We start from the raw sequence: 20,182 nt of genomic DNA on the forward strand, positions 1-20,182 counted from the left end.
GTTGGATGGTCATTTAAAACATTTCCTAAAATGGAATTAATTTGGGAGTGCATGCCAAAATCATGCGTCGATCAATGTAATTAGTATTCATTTGAAATAATTGATAATTCTACTTTTAGTCATCTTATTCAACGCCCCCAAAACCTTCGGTAGCTTTGGCCTTTTGATAGTATTATATTTTTAATTAAGATATATAAGATATTTAATGGTAATTTTTTTTAAAAAAAAAAAAACGAACATTAAACGAGAAAATATGTCAAAACTTAGATAATTAAAAATTCAAGTACTCGTACTAAACATATAGTCGAAGAATGAACCTACTAAGCTTCTATTAGTCAATGCCTGAATGGTGTTTGGGATGTCACCTAATTAACTTTATAGTACCTCGTGGAAATTATTTCAATCTAAGTACGCTGCAAAATCACTACTCGCTTTAGAGTTTAATATCTGTTTCAACATCCAAGAAATTAAATAATTACTAGTCAACCATTTGTTTTAGGGGATTTTTGTTTTTCACCAACTACCTTTATCTACCAACTTTCTCTACACTTTACACCTTTGCTTGCATTGTGCTTCTGTTATTTTTCCTACTTCACGATTAAAATACAAGGGATCTTTAATTTATTACGCACTTTTACTTTTGAAATTTATTCAAAATGTAGTTTATTTTCATCTTAACCAATTTAGCTAAATTGTGTATGTCATAATCGTAAATTCTTACGGCTGCTTTTTAGATGGCGGCGGTATTTAACGTCCCTTTATATACTCCAATTACTCATACTGCATATAATATTATATTAATAATTGTCATTACTATCATTAGCATTAGCGATTTGATCAAGGATGTTAACCTTTTTATATATTGATCAAGGAAAAATATATAACAACGAACATTTATACTATTATACACTTAATTACGTACCTTTCATTACTATCATTAGCATTAGCGATTTGTAAACATTACATAAATTGCAAAATGAATGCAATCGTTTTTTAAAAAAATTATTATCATTAAGCTATCAAGGGGCTAATTCCATACATATTGTTAAAAAATGTCTACTATATATCTTTATTATCAATAATATCTCCTTCCCTTTCACATACAATCATGCATACATTTCCAATTAAATGAGAAAAGACTCAGTGAAGGAATCTAGTTCACCATCAACATCACCATCATGGCCTCCATCGCGATCGCCATCGTGATAATGATGATGATCATGATCAACCTTGATAAGTTGTAGGTACTCCTCATAGAGCTTCTCAAGCTGTTGGTTGTTATCCGGTGTGGCCATTACTTCATTATTAGGCTGCATGATATCGATGCTGACGTCATGATTACCACACGATGATGATCCGATCGCCATCATCAGATGATCATCAAGCCCATTGGCTTCCATATTTGTATGATGTTCTAGCCATGGAATGTTTAGAATGATATTGTCTTCCGAGTCATATGTTGGTAGGGCATAATTTTGGTCTAGGGTTTGATTATTTTGACTAGAAGAGACACTTGTCGTACTCACATTGATTGTTTCTAAGCTTGTATTGCTATCATTTCTTGTCATCGAGATAACGGATTTAACCCTAACGGGTTTGGGTGAATGGATCTTGGTTTTCTCCTCTACTACATCTTCGATTTTTTGACTTTTGACATTTCTGTTATTATTAGTATGTTTATTATTGTTGTTAATTGAGCTCCTAGATCTCTTTTTGTTGTAATTCTTAGCTAGTTTTTCCAAATCGGATTCAGATAATTTCTTATGGGTATTCGGATCAGTACCTTGGCTCCGAAGTTTCTTACTTAAGTGGGTGTTCCAATAATTTTTGATTTCATTATCGGTTCTACCAGGTAATCTTCCAGCAATGAGAGACCATCGGTTGCCTAATAAGGCATGTAACCTAATAATAAGGTCATCTTCTTCGGGTGTAATATTGCCTCTTTTAATATCCGGCCTCAAGTAGTTCATCCGTCTCAATCTACAACTCTTTCCACACCTTAGAAGTCCTACATTTATTGCAAATAAGCATAATTTGTCAGCTCATCAATCACTATCAACATTATTTAGGCAAAAAAAAAAAAAAAAAAAAAAAAAAAAAAGGAAATTTAGCTCAAGGTATAGTAGATTAATCAAAATAATTATATTGATGGGAAGTTATGATTTTAGCTTAGTATATACAATTATACATCACATTTTTCAGCTGAAGACAGTGAAAGAAGGAGGTGGTTAGGAGTAAAAGAAAAAAAAAACTTATAGTTTTATTGATGTCCTATATTATTGTGTACACTTGTGTTTGACACGGAGATGAAGAATTTAATAATGAATTGATAGTGGAAATTAATTTAAGCAAAAGTGTGGTGGCCTGGTGGGAGAGAACTGAAATAGTTATTGTAGGAACATGAGGGAAAAAAACGTTAAAGTAAGAAATTTTACTTGGAGAAACAAGCTTGTGATTAATTTTAGATGGTCATTAAAGGCTACAATATAGTGTGTAGCTTAGTATACAATACTTTGTAGGATAAAGATAGTTATATTCAAAAGATCATCAATCTTCAATTACCACGACACAATCAATCAATCTAGAGATAGGTATGTATACTATTATATTATTAACGCGATCTAAATGTCTAAATCTTGATTAAACCACTTAGTGTAAATCTACAGATAAGTACTTAATTCACTTCACATCACTTCTTTCTAACTAGTTTAGTAACTAGAATTTCTAAATAGAAATGAATGAGAATTTAATGTATTTATTATGGAGTGGTAATCAAACATGCATAATCAATTCACAAGTTTAACTAAGCTAGCTAGGTATCACACCCTGAAACATATAATATACACTTAATTTATAGAGATGGCCTGGAATGAGCTAATCATCGAAAGTAGTATGCATGTCTTACCGGCTTTCTTAGGCAAAGATCTCCATTGTCCTTCACCATGAGCTTCAATGTACTTGATTAGCAACGCGTCTTCTCTAGCAGTCCATGGACCTCTATGCAAGCCAATTTTAGAGCAACAAGGAGCTCTTCCCATTTCTACTTTCACTCTTTTTTTTTCTTTTTTCCTTCCTCCTTTTCCTTCTTTTAATTTTATTTTCCTTAAATTTCTATCTCATTAATAAAAACCTAAACTTTTGATTAAGTGGAGGAGAGAGAATAAGGAGGAGGGCAATCAGAGAAAGAGGATGATCATTCTCATGCTTTAGAGAGAGCAAACAAGGGGTCACAACCTTTGTTAATTCCCTACAAATTAAAACAATTATAATATATGGTTTATAAAAATTAATCTTTCCTAAATAATAGGATTTTACTCTTCCAACTTGGCAGGACACGTACATAATATATGGTAATTAACTAATTATACAAGCTTAGTTACGTTAATTTGATATTACATATATAATAACATGAAAGGGTTTTGTTTGTATTATATTAAATGTATGAAAACGTATTATGGTTTGAACTCAACAACTTTTCCTCCCTAATATCTGCCCTTCCCAACCCTCCACGTTTTTTCAGTTTTTGGAGAATTCTTGTTAATAATTCAAATTCCACCATTTTTTCTTATTTTAGGCACATAAGCTGTATGAAAGCTACGTATGTACTAATTATAACTTGTTAATTGAGCTTAGGTAATACATACAATGACCAAAAAAGAAAGCATTATGTGCAATTACACAATAAGTTTGCACGTACATTCATACCATAAAGTCAGGAGGATCGTAACTAAATAATGTCATGATCTGATTTGACTATAATAGTTCAAAGAAATAAACATTATTGTAAGTCTAGTCTAGAGTCCAAAGAACACTAGGCAAGTGCGAGATAGCCCGAAGTTTGGGCTGCTTGCATAGAATGATCATGGCTAGACACAACAAGCTAAGGGTTGCAAACTAGGTCTATAACGTTCATAAGACATGTGAACTTAGGCATATATGATCAAGAAACAATAATTAACTTAGGTACGAAGACACGACACTACCAAGTATTAACATGTGGGAAACTCCTTTAAACTTGACGACCTAACACTATATTCATGTCGTGACATGCCTTGTCATCAGTCCGTCAGTAAAAAAGGGTGAAAATTTTCAATACGCCATCTCAATGCCATATTTTCATCATACATGTATATGTTTGGAATATTCAAACAAAAAACAAGAAGCTTTAAATATGATGCTATTAGCAAAGTGCGTATGGTTGATAAAATCATAAAATTCTTATCCACACAAGCTAATATCTACATTGTCTAAAATCCATCTATAATTGTTCATCTATCCTTAGAAAATGAATTAGAACTTCAGCTAAAATTGATAGACATAGAACTCTTGATCTTACTATAAAAGGCAATTGAGGCTCGCTAGGAGTTTGATTTGGCACCTCTTTTGCTATATATGGAGCTTGGTTCATTCAAAGCACACTTCAAAAAATGGGGGCTTGAATTGGAACTTGTTAGTCTTCGAAGGCTATGAATAAATAAATTATACGCGAAGTATCTATATGCTAATAGACTATTCCATTTTGGGTTAATTCACTCGTTTATACTAGTTGCCATAATTCTTCATGCCGTATCTTCATGTAATTTGGTTGATTAACTTAACACACTTAGATAACATTTTCCTATTCTTAAATAGGTGATCACCATTTTTTCTATCAACAATCTTATTGTAATTAAACTATTTGTTGTTGTTTATAGTTTACACCAAGTTTTGCAAATTCATACGTACTAAACAAATACTTTTAACATTGCGTTGGATTAACTTGTTATGTACCGACCATTTCCAATATAGAAGTAATGAACAATTCTATGAGAGATGAGAATATATTGACAAGCATAATATAAGGAAAGCTTTTGACATTGAGATCTTAGCTTTGTTGAATTGTATTTGCACGCTTCCTTTGGACAAGACAAGAGAGGGTTTTTGTTAATGTGAATAGCATCCACCCCCAACAAATGCAATTAATTAGCATAAGTTTCTAAATATGCCAATTTTATTGCACAAAGTAACCACCAAGCACCAACGTGATGGTATACAATAACACGGCTTGTTTAAAACATGAGACAACTTCACATTAACTTTTTGCAAGACTGTAAAATTAATATACCGATCTCACAAGTTACTGTGACTTTGTGAGTCCATCATAGACTAGCTTGCCTTTATCAAATCTTGAATTGTTCAATAGAGATCAATCTTCTTTAAAAACTTATTTTATCACTAGTTAAATGTTTCACACTCAATAGATCGATGATACATGCATAAAACAGGATAAATAGAACACATAAAACATAAGCGAAATCATCTCTAAAAGAGGTCGGCTTCCCCTATAGAACAAATTTAGCCTACCCAATGGATAGGTTACCCAAATACGCGTGATGGTAAACAATCATAGGTGATACCGTGATAATGTGATAACTTTACAAAACAATGAGTATAATCCATCTAAAAAGCATTAGACCATTTTGGATTATTTAATGTGAATAATAAAGAAATGGGTTAACAAGGTAATTCTAACACTCTACCTTACACTTCATACAGGACAGCCGAAAACATCCAGGATTTGACCAATTTGCTTTATTTGTTGATTTGTCGGAGTTGGTAAAGGTATAAAATGAAAAAGTCAATAATTCAATATAAACTGTAAAAGTTCATCACAACAATTTGGTACGAGTATATAATAACATGACATAAACAAAAGAAAAAAGTCAACTACAATGAATATTTGATCCTCAAAATCCAAGATCTACTATTCAATAATCAAATTTGGAAGGCAGCTTCCACTTCCACAAAATCAGCCAAAATTACATTGACTTTTGAGAGCCTGTAACCTCTTGCTAAAAACTAGTAATATGGACCCAATTTTCTTCTTCTTTTTCTTTTTTTTCGGCAAAAAAAATCAACTAACAAGTATATAATATAATTACGTGTGGGAAAATTTTTACCTTTACATTTATACAATGGAATCATAAATTTATTAATTCCATTTTGAGGCACACACTGACCAAACTCCTGAGAATTTACAAGCGAACCGGTAAACCATAGTTCTGGAATACCCTGATTCGACCATCCCAACCAGCGGTTACAATGACTAAACCCCACGCGTGTTGGGAACTTGCCATACTTTGGCATGTTGTTTTTAAAAACTTGTACTCTGATTTGCAAGTTGCTGATGAAACAATAAGGGAATTTGAGCTGGTTAGCTTCTCTTCCGGCCAGGTTGCAACCCCTCTGGAAAATGGATCTGGAAAGCCCAGAGAAATGGCATCTGTTGAGAATAATGATGTTCTGAGGTGTGGGCTCTCGGCAGAGGGTTGATGTTCCAGTCTTCTTTCAGTTGTGTATCGCACCATGATTCCTGGAGAAGTTGTTGATGATTCCGAGAGACAAGGTAAAACATTGCTGCATGTTGTTCCATACCAAGGAACAGCAACACAGGCGTTGCTTGAGAAAAATCTCTCACAGGAGCTCTTGCTTCGGAAGTGAGATGTAACTGTCCTGTCTGATTTATTGGAGTCCCATACATAAACAAAAGAGTCTTCACTCGCTGAGACAATATGCTTTCCATCTGACGTGAATGATGCAGATATTTGGCTTCCTGCATTTCGAAGACCTGATAACAGCAAATAACAGATTAGAAAATTAGGCCACAAAAATCAATTCAATGAACAGCTTATACAAATTAAATTGCAGAATCACTCCAGCAGTCCTGCTTAATTGATAGCAAGATCTAAGTGCTCATTTGGTCAAAATAGAGAAAGTAGATAGCTGGGGAAATGTTGACAAAAACACAGGTAGTTGTTTGCCCGGTCCTCTAGGTTAGTGGACCAAAATAAAATTTCCAAAATTTTGCTAAACTTCCAGAGAAGTGTAATCAGTACTAAATATTTGGGTAATGACTTAGTTTGTATGACACAGAAGCTTTAAAGAAAATTTAAAAAAGGGAAGAATTACCAACCTTTATATTTACAGATTACATCAACCCCTTTGAGTATTCGGACCTGGGAATCAGCAGTAGTCACCATGAGCTTGCTTGGGTCACCAGGGGAAAACTGGATCAGTCATATACAAATTAAAGTCAGCACTTCAAAATACTAGGGACTAACATCAGAGTTGTAATAAAAAAAAACAAGCAAAAGATAGTAAATTTGAGAAAATAATTACCTGAAAACCAGTTATTCTTCCCAAGGGTGCCTTCTTTTTACCATGCAACGATATTTGATCAGTCATTTGCAGCCGATCATCTGTAATAAAATAGAGTCTTAGACAAGGAATAGATAAAATATATTAAAGACATCCCATAACAATATTGGTGAAACATAAATGGAAACTCAACTTTACATATAATTCAACTAGACAACTACAGTTGACAAATCACTTTTCCAAGTTTAACTGATGATCAATGTGGAGATATTATGTACGAAGTAAACCAGTAAGAAAGACATAGATCCCTCACTGTGGATTCAAAAAATTGTTTAGCAAAAATGTTATACTGTGTATTATTCTAGTTTTCATCAAACTATATGTATTAAAACTAAGCAGTAGAAGCTTAAATTCTTTATCCATCAAAGCAAGTCTCACAAAGTAAATATAAAAATTTTCAAATTTTAAAATAAAAATAAAAATTAAATGTAGGATCATAATCCTTTTAAAACCCAGATTCTAACTCCATTTCAGCTACATATGCAGTCTCCAAAGCAAGTTTCATCATGACATAATTGCACCATGAGAAAAAGGTGGGTAAACAACATAATCCTAAACTAAACCTATTCGATGGTTTAAAGACCAGGCCTTAAATCCATTGCATCATCTAATGGGCATCTTTGGGAACGAAATGCTTGACTTGAGTTGACATTTACTGTTTCAAAAGAAAAGGAGACTTGGCCAGTGAAGTGGATGGTAATAAAAACATACAGTTTATTAGTGGGTTACAATCCATTATAAACATATGTAGATGAATGTTTTTGCTTAAATGTCAGACTTTACGTCATAAATCCAAAACTGTCAAGCATCACAAATTCCCAATTACTGCAATATGAACACTGGACTAATCCTTAAAAGGTAAAAAATCAAAGCACATTATCTACATCAGTAATGCCTGAAAAACTGCAGTAGAGGCTGAAACAAAAACGCATACCTGAAGTATCAAAGAAATAGCAAGCACCAGATATTGAGCCAACAATTGCACCCTACATCACAAATACAAAACCTCTTTAAAACACAGGCCTTCGACGTCAAAATTTTCTGCAGACAATATGGCCAACAAGTGCAAACCTTTCCATTAGGCTGATAACAAACAGCAGTGACTATTTCTTTAATGTCTGTCCAATCAACAACTCCACTTTCAGAAATGCTCCAAATACGAACCTTACCATCAACAGAACCACTGATGAAGAAATTTTCATTCATGGGATTAAACTGAATGCATGTGACTGATTCAAAAAAAGCAGGACATTCAGAAATAAGTTCATGTTGAGTGCCAAAGCACCAAAATAATTTCTAACAAATAAGCGCAAGAGAATAAGATAGTACCAAAATCGCTGTGTGAAAAAACTTTCAGGCACTCATCAAATCCCACTCTCCACAAACGAACAGTTTTGTCGACAGAGGATGACAGGAGACACTGCATAATCAGGGAAAATTTTAGAAACTTTCAAAATTAAATCTGGGAGAAACACAGAATGAACCCGATTCCAAAGCAACTGACCTTGTTATTTGACCATGACAGATCCAACACTTCACCACGATGACCATGGAACTCATGAAGAGGCTTCTCTGCTAATTGGAATACTTTCCGTGGGAAGATAACACACGCGGACTCAGGTGATTTTCTCAGGCTCTTCAGTCTCCCCCTTTTTTCTTTGTCAACATTAACAGGTACTAATTCTCCATGTTGGTTGATTGTAAAATAGACATGTGCAGCATCAACATCTGGAACATGATCTATTTCTGACTTCTCGGACTCAATCACTTGCCATACCCGGACAGTTCCATCCTCACCAGCACTTGCCAAAAACTGGCCATCAGGACTGAACTTCATTGTAAGGATAGCACCTTCATGTCCAGCAATATCTTGCCCCATATAAAGAGCCGAAAAGTCCTTGGAACGCTTTTTGTAAGTGCGAACCCTAACATTATGAGCTCTACGTCTTAAAATTGATAAAGAGCCATCACTTTCAACCCGGTTAATCCTTGAGCTTGACTGTGTATCAGCAATACATGCCACAACACCTAATCTCCGTAAAAATCCTTTTTTAGCTCTCTTTTTTCCTTCAACTTTAGTATTGGGTGCCATTCCAACATCTCTTCTCATAGCTCTCTGAACCAACGACGATAGACCCAGAATCCGCTCAAATTCCTCCCCACTGAGCAACCTATTCGATCCCACTTCTCGAAGTCTTCTGAATAATCCATCTTGCCCAAGTTCATCCACAATGAACTCCGATCCATCGTCCAAATTCCTGATTCTACGGACCAAATTCTCCTCAATAGCCATGTCCAACAACTCATGCGTATCATTCGAGCAACACGATACAGAAGACTGACTCGACGAATGCAGCTCCCTAAAACTCGACCTCAAAACCGTCCCACTATTTTCCATAATTCTAGCACTATCCACAACCTCCCCATTAAATCTGCTAGAACACTCAACATCATCCCCTTCCTCCACCACTTGATTCGGAGCTAAACCCATCAATTTCAACAGCTTCTGACGGCGCTCGCCGATAGCCCCGGGACTTCGGATCCAAACCTCATAGCCGAAATTGCGAAGCACATCCTCAGCAATCCTTGATTCTGAATCAGAATTCTCCACCCCATCGGATCCGGACTCCGAAACAGGGGTGATACAATCCTTAGAATCATAAAATTGGTCATCTTCTTCACTTAGACTACCCATTTCCCACTTGTAGTTCATTCAACCCATGAACTACAAGTCTACAATCCACCCCAGATGGATCAATTATACAAACCCCAACATAATTAGCACCCAGAATTAACAAATTCCAGCTGTGCAGTAAATAATTCTCTCTACACAACAACAAACAAAAAAAGAGGAAATTTTTCAGCTCATCATATAAACCCACAAAACACAGATCCCAATTCAAACTAATTCAACATAATTCAAAGCAAATCAACTAAATTAATATGCATAAAAAACTAAAATTTAGCATCAATTTTTCAGTACAAAACAACACACAGATCACGGCGAAAATGGGGGAGGGAGCAAACCCAACTTCAAGAAATTAAAATAATAATTAATAATTATAAAAATCAACACATAATTACCCAGAAAAACGAAGAATGTGAACAAATAAAGTACTAGAACAAAATATTAATAAGAGGAAGCAAACAAAAAAAAAAATTAAAAAGTGGGTAGGGATTTGTAAACACACTAACCTGGGGAGAAGAGAGGAGTGAGAAGATGAACCTCAAAAACCAACAAATTCTTGGGGAATTCACAGGTTTTGTTTTCTCTCTCTAAAAATAAAAATTGAAGGAAGAAGAGGAATAGTCTGTATAAAATAAAATAATGATCTGAAAATGAAAGAGAGAGAGAGATAAATACAGGACAATAGTAGTAGTACTACTCACATCACATGGGTTTTATTTTTGGAATTGAATTAAATTGAATTGTTGGATTGCAATTGAATTGGAATTGAATTAAACTGGAAATATAGTAATAATTAAAGCAGAAAAACAAAGTTAAGAGGAGAGAGAAAAAAGAAGAAGGAAAAGTCTCGAAAAGCGTGAAATGGTGAGGAAGGTGAAAGGTTGTGGTTGTCTTGTATTTGTGTGAGTATTCTTCTTCTTTGGCTGCTACTGTTACGGTTAGTTACCACCGGAATTTTCATTCATGTTTTTTTTCATGGTTTGGTTAGCTTACAACAATGCATTCATTGTTCATCTTAGGTTTTGTCGACACTTTGGTCCGATTTCGTTATCAAGCAAGGACCCATTTTGTAGGTGGTAATAAAAACACTTTTGAAACTTTAAATTTATAATCGTTTACCGTAGTTGTAATTCGTTTGTAAGAAGTAAAGAATAACCTCTAATGACGAGTTGTGACAATGTACTTGATAGTTGTTACAGAGTATTTTATACTCTACTGTGTTGATTGTTAATGTTTCTTGTCTTTGTATATTGTTTCCTTATATGACCACGTAAATGTTACATAAATGTTGTTTTTTAAACTTTATTTGTATCTATGACACCTTTTATAAAATTACAAGTACGAATAATATCTTAATTAATTTTCATTACCGCCTACAAAATATCTTCTTCATACAATATCATTGCAATTAATTTCCATCATCAGCTACATATTAACATATATCCCCACGATCAACAAAAACCTAATACAATTAGACACATGTATTCATTAAAGTCCCACTTGTGCCTACACATACATAGACGTAGACCCATGAATAAAAGACTAAAAAAGGAATGCCAAAAATAGGAGAAAAAAAACATTAAAAACATAGCAAAGCAGTGATGAAATAGAAATAGAAATAGAAAAAATGTAAGAATGAAGTGACGGTTCGAAGTTGGGAAGGGAGGAAAGCATGAAACATGTTACGAGTGTCAGAAAAATAGAAGCAGGTACCAAGGTTGGTTCATGAAGCCTACACTTCGGAAATCGACTATGTTTAGCTTAGGCTTAGGCTTAGGCTTAGGCTTAGGCTGGGTGCCACACCCACTGTCATTTACTGCCAGACTGTTGCGCCAGCGAGCCCAGCATGCTGCATGACATGTTGCATGCTATTCTTAATTCTTCAACCCTGCTCTCTCTCTCCTTGTGCGCTGCTTTTATTTTCTGCCCTCTTTTTTAGCCCACCTTTACGTTTGTCCTTCAACAACTACGGAGTACCTCTTTTTACTCTTAACTACCTATACCGCTATATATACCGATATACCTACGGTTATGCAAGTAAAGGGCTCGCTTTTATATTACTCCGTAGAATAATTGACGCGATTAAACTTGGTACACGTGTGATAATGTATTACTCGTATTTTGGTCTTAAAAATTTACAATCTTTTGCGTTCATAAATAATTGAAACAATCAAACTGGTATTATAAAACTTATATTAATACCTATTTACCAATATATTTCATGATAAAATTTATTCTCATACATGACTATAAAATAATGGTCAAAGTTAATATATGAATAGTACAAATCAATTATTTAGGAACGTAGTGACTCTTGAGTGACTATATATAATTAAAAAATATTACAAATAACGATAAACGAGCTAGGCTACAACCACCATAATAAGTGTCCACTTTATAAGTCAAAAAAATTCTACCACAAAATTATATGGCAACAAGGGGAGTAGACCCTTAACTTTATAAATGGATTCAACTTTCTCTTTTCTTCAATGTGGATTGTGGGATATACATCCAAAAACTCCTTTTCACTTTTACACTCTTTTGACGAAGGACAACACTTTTATTTACACATGAGTTTGTTGATAGACTCAACTAACACCGATGAGTAATTAGCAACATATTTCATATATATATATATATATATATATATATATATATATATATATATATATATATATATATATATATATAAACCTCCATGTAATTAGATTGGAGGTATAATATCTAACTTCATGCAATAACGCGGATGTTGTCAAACCCCAATCCATCTATACTAATCTATACTAAAAGGCGTTTATAAAAACGTCCATGCGCCACGTAGACTCTTCTAAATTATGCCACATCATTTCACTAACAAATCATGACGCCACGTCGGTTCACAAACACTTGATGACGCCGCGTCACCTACCCAAGATCGATCACAACATGCCACATCATCACTAAATATAAAAAATATGAATATAAGAGGATTCGAACCCCAAACCACTTACAGTAAAATTGACTATTTAGCCATCTAAGCTAATTATCAAAAATATTACAAATATGAAAAAGAAATGTGTATAAGTATAAACCACATGGTTTAATTATTTTTAAAAAAAACACATATTCATGAATTAATGATCAATTAATTTCATGTAATAATCGGGACATCGCTCGTGCCCAAAAACTAGTATCAATTATGATGTAGATGTGAGATTTTTAACCCCATGTAATAACAGGGGGTAATGCAATAAATGCATGTTCGAGCCCAAATGTTTCTCCATATTAACGATTAAATTAAAATTAATATAATTAAGAAAAAAAATTGCAACATGTTATAAAATCGAGAGAAAATTTGATCCCGCATTAGTTTGAATTATCAGTAGCTCTTTCCATTATTTCACGGCATCTGCATGCAAACGAAATATTGCTAATTGTTGACATGTACTTCTAGATCGAAGACAAAACTTCCAATATTTGAAAGATCCAAAGTCTTTTTTTTTTTTTTTTTTTTTCTTCTTTCTTTTAATTTTCATTTTAAGAATAATTATCGAGTTTCGATTTTTTTAATGTTTGATCCTTAACCCGGTTATTTGTCCAAGGACCAAAACACTTCCAAGATTATAGGACATTGAGACGTACAGTTGTATGAACACAAACAATTTTATTTAGTACAATTTTTTAATGATTATTGTTTGATGAATGGTCAATAATTTTGGAAAGGTGGATTATGCATGAATACATTTATACATTGCTTAACTACTGTTTGTTTAGGATGGGGTCAAGGTTGATATTGGATTCTGTGTGAAGCAAATAAGATTGTACTTTGGAAGAATTTTTTTAATACATTTAAATTAATGTTGGATTATAAAAATTACTCTATAAAAAGAGTTGGGGATTGGAGCTTAGCTTAGGATTAGAGTGTCAAATCTTGGTAAAATTATAAGCTACTAGCATAGTGCTCGTGCGATGCACGATTTATAAATCAAATTCTTAAACCCGTAGGAAAAATAAAAATAAAAACAAAGGTAATTCATTTACTATTATAGGATTTGGTTACTAATAGTCAATAAAAAAAAAAGGAACGTTATTTGAATAGTATTTTATGTTATTTGAATTTCTTTTAATTTTTTATAATGTTATTTTATTAATTGAAACATAATTGAATAATACTCCACATAGCTATATAAGAAGTGGACTAATTTATATATATCTCCCGTTGAGAAAAAACTGAAATTTTCTTATCATTCCATCCGCATCAGTAGCTACAATCAATCTAATATATATACATGTTTTATTTACCCGTCGCACTCATTAAATCTATAGACACAATAATAACCTTATATTTGACCTACCAGAACATATATTTTACTAAGTTAACCATTGTGCCAAAAACTATATAATATATAATAGTCACAATATAACCAACAACTGATTAAATATAGTATACAACACAAATAATTCGTATATAGGTATGGATACTGATAATTTTATATAAATAAAATATACGGAGTATATATTACTAAGATTTATCCCTACCTTAATTATAAAAAGGTTAACAAAACTCTTATAATAGTGCATGGACATTTATATATCTAAAAATGTTCTTTTTACATATATTTTCCCCCATTTAATTTTAAAATAAAGCCTTAAACTTGTCTCTTGAGTTCGCTAAATTGATTTAAAAGGTTATGTTTATTTCAATATTTAAAGCCATTGACTATTTTCATTTCCTTTTGTTTTAATTTTTCTATTTAGAATTTTTAGATTATTAGGTTTCAAGATCGAAGTCAATATCTTTTTACAGTACAATCACTAAATCAAAGTCGCTCAACTAAAGTTTTGGACATTGCATAGCTACACAACATCCAACACATTTAATGATTACACGCAAATAATTTTAATAAAACTACGCATTCGATACAAGTTATTAAACAATTTAACTATATATACATTTTGATAGGTTTATATCTTTCATATTAACAAAAATTTACAAATGTTATTATTATATTTTGAAAAAAAAAATTAGACTTTGGAGTTTTGTATAAGATATATTAAGGATAAATTAATTCCCGTCATATATGCATTGAGTTTTGGCTGTTCTATCCGGTTCACCCTTTGGGCTAATCCAGATTTGAGGATCAGTTCTAGGTTATTAGGTTCCATTCCCCTTTCGATTGTTGTTGCAAGGGAGCGAACACATGTCCTCTCTACCTAGTGTAGTCTCAATCACCACTACACCAACAACCAATTGGTGTAGTGGTGATTGAGACTACACTTGGTATGAAGGACACGTGTTATAAAATATTATATTATGTACATATACTTTTTTATATTATAAAAAATACACATACTATTATAGTTAAAAGTATTATTATGTATAAAACAACATAAATTATTGCACATGATTGTTGTATATCTAGTATAGTACATGAGCAAAAAAAAAATCATAAGTAATAGCATTGTTAATACGAATATTACAATTTAAAACAAGAGTAATAGTTATAATACATTTTATATCTATCCCTTTTCCGTCAAATGTCTAATTCAATTTAACTTTTATTCTTCTTGTTTAGATTGGTTATTGGTTCAGTTTATTTTTTATTTTTATGCAAGAAAAACAAAAGGTCGTTGTAAAAGACATTGTATAGAAAATGAAAGGCCGATTAAAATTAAATTTATGTTCAAGTTTATGTATTTTTTTCCAAGACAACATTTCGGCTCAGCATTCAGTATTTGTCAAGGAGTACAACAAACGATAAAAGTAATTTTTACACTATTTTATATCTTTATCAAAAACTTTTGTATTCATCCGATTACTTGAATTGAATTTAGGATAACTTGTAGACTATTTTGGGTACTTTTATCAATAAAGCATAAATAACTTTCATTCATTACAGGGTAGTTTTTATAATAGGTGCAAAATATTTATTGTACATCTGATTTTTTTTAAATGTTTGTATTGATTTCATAATTGACGTCAAACTAAATTCTATCGATTTTATTTAATTTTCATAAAAAAAAAACAATATTATTAGCCTTTCAAAATACGAAATATTTGTTTCCTTAATTATGCCACTTTAATCATATTGCTTCAAATTAGTTATTATTCTTTAACTTGACTATAAATAAAGATTGGAAATACTTTATGGATTATTTGTAGTATTAGAAAGTATATATATTTATTATAAAAAATTAAATCAATATTTATGTTAGGAAATCATGAAAATCTTATGCATGTATAGAAACTTGCTTTTATTGTTTGAAGTTTAACAAAAATAACTATATATGCTTGAATATGTAAACAGTAATTATATAGATATATTTTATACGTAAGATAAGCCAATGAGAGATTGACATTTGTCATCCTCACATTGATGCGCTTGTCTTTTAGTATAATATATATAGATTATTGGACAAAATAAGTGAAATATTCCAAAAAAGTTTAAAGTGGAGTGTAAATGTTGATTTATTTACCATGGTGAGTAAGGTGATTTCTAAAATTATACATTTATATTCATTCATAATATTTACACACTCTAACATAATAATGCTCATAAATTGTGAAAGTGTTATAATATAATGTCTTGTTTTCTTTGTTTGGAATTCAAAGAATTTTAACGGTATTTTTTTCTCAAATTATTTTTTTGGAACATTTACTATGGAAATATTTCAAAAGCACATTTTTACTTTATTTGATTATTCACTGAATGTCCATACGCGATTACGCCTCCAATGACTCATAGTTGTACAACTTGTACTTCAACGTAACTTGCATCAATAATCAATTAATCATAGCCTATGTTTATAATTGTAACTCCTCACGAAAATGTGTTAACTACCACATAAACTTATCCAAACTTGATCAAACTTATCTACAATACATTTGAACAAATTTAATTAATTTTAGTTGTGACTTGAATTAGGGTAGCTTGATTTTTCTTAAATCTAATTAATCCTTATAAATTAAATGTGTTTTTTTCCTTAAAAAAACAAAAATTGAACCAAACAAAGCTTAATAATGACTCCAAATTTTGTCCGATCATGTGCTAAAATCTAGTGTTCCCCACTTTGAAGTGACTCCTCTTTTTTTTTTTAAAAAAACATTGCTTAAGTGACTTATTGGAGTCATTATATTGCATGAGGAGCATCAGGGACTTTATATTGTTTGTTTCATGGTCCCATTCAGAGCAATAGGTTAAATAAATTAATTTGTGGTGTCACTTTGATGGTTTGAATGTTTGATACACTCTTATATAATTACATGTCATGAATTTCTAGATCATCCATTACAAAATTTAGACTCCTAATAAACGTTTTATATTCATTAAAAATCTGTATGAAATTCTACTTGTAAAATGTTTACCCGACTTTTACAAGCATTATTGTAAAAAATACCCGTGTACATGTTAACTTTTCTGGTGATTGTGAAGATTTTTTTAAAAAAGATTAGACAGTCTTTATTTATTGTTTATATATATTGAGGAGCTCTATCTTAGTCTATATGCTTTGGTTACAGGGAGTAATACATAAGAGAGACATAAAGGGTACTCCGTATTCATAAATGTATACGTATGTAAAGCAAATTCTAATTTGCTTGGTCAACCAAACTAAAGGTCCAAACGTGTCATAAAAAAACAAAATACAACCACTGTATTATTTTAGCGAAACTACAATATATCTAGAGCAAATTAAGATTTGTTTGGTCAAGTAAAGTAAAGGTCCACGACGTGTATTTTTTTTAAAAAATAATACAAATATACAATAGTATTAGTATAAGTTACGCCATATCCTAAAGCTTGTTTTGGTTCAAGGAAGGACGATGTTGACCAATAGGCCATGCAGAGGTCCACCAACCAAGCAGCCAGTGGCCAAGGCTTACTTCATCCTCTACTTTAAACAAAATATAATTACGCTTGTTTGATTGATATTAAACATTTCTAGATTGTTATTATTCTTATAAAGTGAAATGTATGTATGAGATTACTAGCTTACTCGTATAATCGATCAAATAATTTGGTACACACTGCTATTTAGTTCGATCTTACACAATTATTTTTTTTTGAAAAAACAAGTATTCTAGTTCTAGATCTAATATTGGAGTACAATTGTAAACACGGATTTACGGAGTATTATTTATGATCAACCAAACAACCACTAAAACTCTTCGACGATACTTTTTTATATTGGAGTAGTAATATTCACACAAATGACACAATAGGGAACCAAAGAGGGTGGGTGTTCTATTGCGCTGAAATACACGGAGTAGCAAATTAGAAGCATGGTTGGGCCAACCCTTTGACTGATACGTGAACAACATTACATGAATATTCCCAATATTTGGATATGAATGGTTGTAGAGATTTTTATGGTGGCCCATTTACAAAAGGACCCTTTAATTAACCTTCTCTATAAATGTATTAACGGGTAATCCGGTAATGACGTAATCTTATATGCTGCCTTATCAATAATTTACAAGTAAATAGATGCAATAAATGTTTATTTGTTATCATTTTTAAAAAAAAATTTAACTTTTTATTTCTTTTAGGTAAGATTTGATCCTACTTCGATATACTTTCGTAGAGTGAAAAACAATCTTTCTAAAGCATAATACTTGGTACACGAAAATTATCTTTTTATCATATAACTTAGGTTTTTTCTTTATCCGAATCATTTTCAAAACTTATTTAACCTTATTTAGAATTTGTTATACAAGTATATAAACCGAATATCATAAATCTAACTAACCCAAGGTTAGTTTTTGCTCTTTATTTGATGATTAAATGAAATCAATTATCAAAATGAGAACAAAATATTCACAAATATATAGTGCACTCGGCTGTATATATCAATACGCCTTATTATTTATCTAAAATTAGTCAAACTAAGTTGAATCTATTACAAGAATGCGTGTGTTGTCACTCAATGTTCTCATTTATTTATGATAATTTTATTGCACACTTTTTTTTTTATAAGAGCAAAAATTGCAAAATCTATAAAATCTGTAACATCAATTGCAGGTGATCAAGGTTTCGGATCCGACTATTTCCACTGAAAAATAAGACATTTGTAAATTGTCTGTAGCTTGCCGACACACAAAGAGTGACCGAGTATATGATGAATTGAGACATCTTCAATTGTTTACCCATTTTTAATTTATCAGCTTACGGCATATCGCTGTTGCATTATCATTTGGGGAGAGGGGTGGTTGGTCCAATTAGGACATTAATATGACACTTTATACCATTATACTAGTGCCTCTTGCTGATAAAATAGTGAAGTGACCTCCCTCTTAAAAATTTGAAAAATGAATGGACCTTAAAATTTATAGATAAGATATTATGTGATCTTTAAACAAAATTGTTCATAATAGAGTTAAGTCATGATGAATTTTAATGTGTTGATTTTAACAAAATTGATTCATTTTGTTCCACTTTTATTAAATTTTACTTGTAAAAGTTAGTATAAAAGAAAATATTTTAAATGAAATACGATAAAAACAAAATAGGAACAACAAAAAGGGATGGAGAGAGTGAAACTAAATCGTACTCCGTAATTTATTTATTTATTTTTTTCCATTACTCTTGTGTCATACTGTACTATTCTTCATCTAATTGATCGGCATCTTCATAAATAAAAAAGTCTTGTCAAACTTTGTTGCCGGTTTCTTTAGTTGATTAGTTCCTAATGCATTAATAGTTGATCATTGATTCATTGATACAATGGGACGTCGATGATTCGGATCCTTACGTTTGCCTTATGATTAGTTTGTTCGTCCATTAAGTTCAATAGGCCCATTTATATATGGGCCATGCCCAACTATCGGATAAGATGTGTTTAGGGCCAATGTGACCCATTCGACTCTAACCTTTCTTGAGAGATATTTCATGATTCATAATTAAAATTTGTCAACTTTCATATTCATAATGCAAGCGCACGTCCAGTGCCGGAGCTAGGGCACCATATCGTCCGAAAATTCTTTTATGAAACTCTAAAATTTGTCTCCTTAAACTTTTCAATTTAATCAAAAAAAAAAAAAAAAAAAAAAAAAAAAAAAAGAGACACAATTACATACTGTGAATGTTCTTAATATCAAGTTTCAAATTTATTTTACGCAGTTTTGCAAATTCTATCAAATGTAACCTTCGCCTATTTAAGACTTAAGCAATGACCCATTTTTACAAATCTTCCTTTTTGGGTTCAAATCACTAAACACATTATTCGTCTCAAATAGCATGATCCAAAATATCAATTGTAACTAATAATTCGAGTAATCGAATGTGCATATGTTAAAAGAAATATTAAAAAAATTACAAT

The 20,182-nt window shown here is 31.8% G+C and overlaps 2 protein-coding genes across 2 annotated transcripts; both read right to left on the minus strand.

The window, feature by feature from the left end:
• Positions 1–1,042: 1,042 nt before the first annotated feature.
• Positions 1,043–3,286, minus strand: LOC110714549 (transcription factor MYB7-like). Its single transcript, XM_021893086.1, has 2 exons — positions 2,906–3,286; positions 1,043–2,008 (listed from the first exon to the last, which is right to left on the minus strand). The coding sequence occupies exons 1-2, from the start codon at positions 3,036–3,038 to the stop codon at positions 1,125–1,127; spliced, it is 1,017 nt and encodes a 338-aa protein (XP_021748778.1). The 5' UTR covers positions 3,039–3,286; the 3' UTR covers positions 1,043–1,124.
• Positions 3,287–5,644: 2,358 nt separating this feature from the next.
• Positions 5,645–10,874, minus strand: LOC110714623 (WD repeat-containing protein 44-like). Its single transcript, XM_021893173.1, has 8 exons — positions 10,393–10,874; positions 8,702–10,023; positions 8,527–8,617; positions 8,269–8,426; positions 8,132–8,183; positions 7,159–7,238; positions 6,953–7,046; positions 5,645–6,607 (listed from the first exon to the last, which is right to left on the minus strand). The coding sequence occupies exons 2-8, from the start codon at positions 9,908–9,910 to the stop codon at positions 6,015–6,017; spliced, it is 2,277 nt and encodes a 758-aa protein (XP_021748865.1). The 5' UTR covers positions 9,911–10,023; positions 10,393–10,874; the 3' UTR covers positions 5,645–6,014.
• Positions 10,875–20,182: the final 9,308 nt, after the last annotated feature.

The sequence above is a fragment of the Chenopodium quinoa genome, unplaced genomic scaffold (genome assembly GCF_001683475.1).
Source record: "Chenopodium quinoa cultivar QQ74 unplaced genomic scaffold, ASM168347v1, whole genome shotgun sequence".
NCBI classification, from domain to species: domain Eukaryota; kingdom Viridiplantae; phylum Streptophyta; class Magnoliopsida; order Caryophyllales; family Amaranthaceae; genus Chenopodium; species Chenopodium quinoa.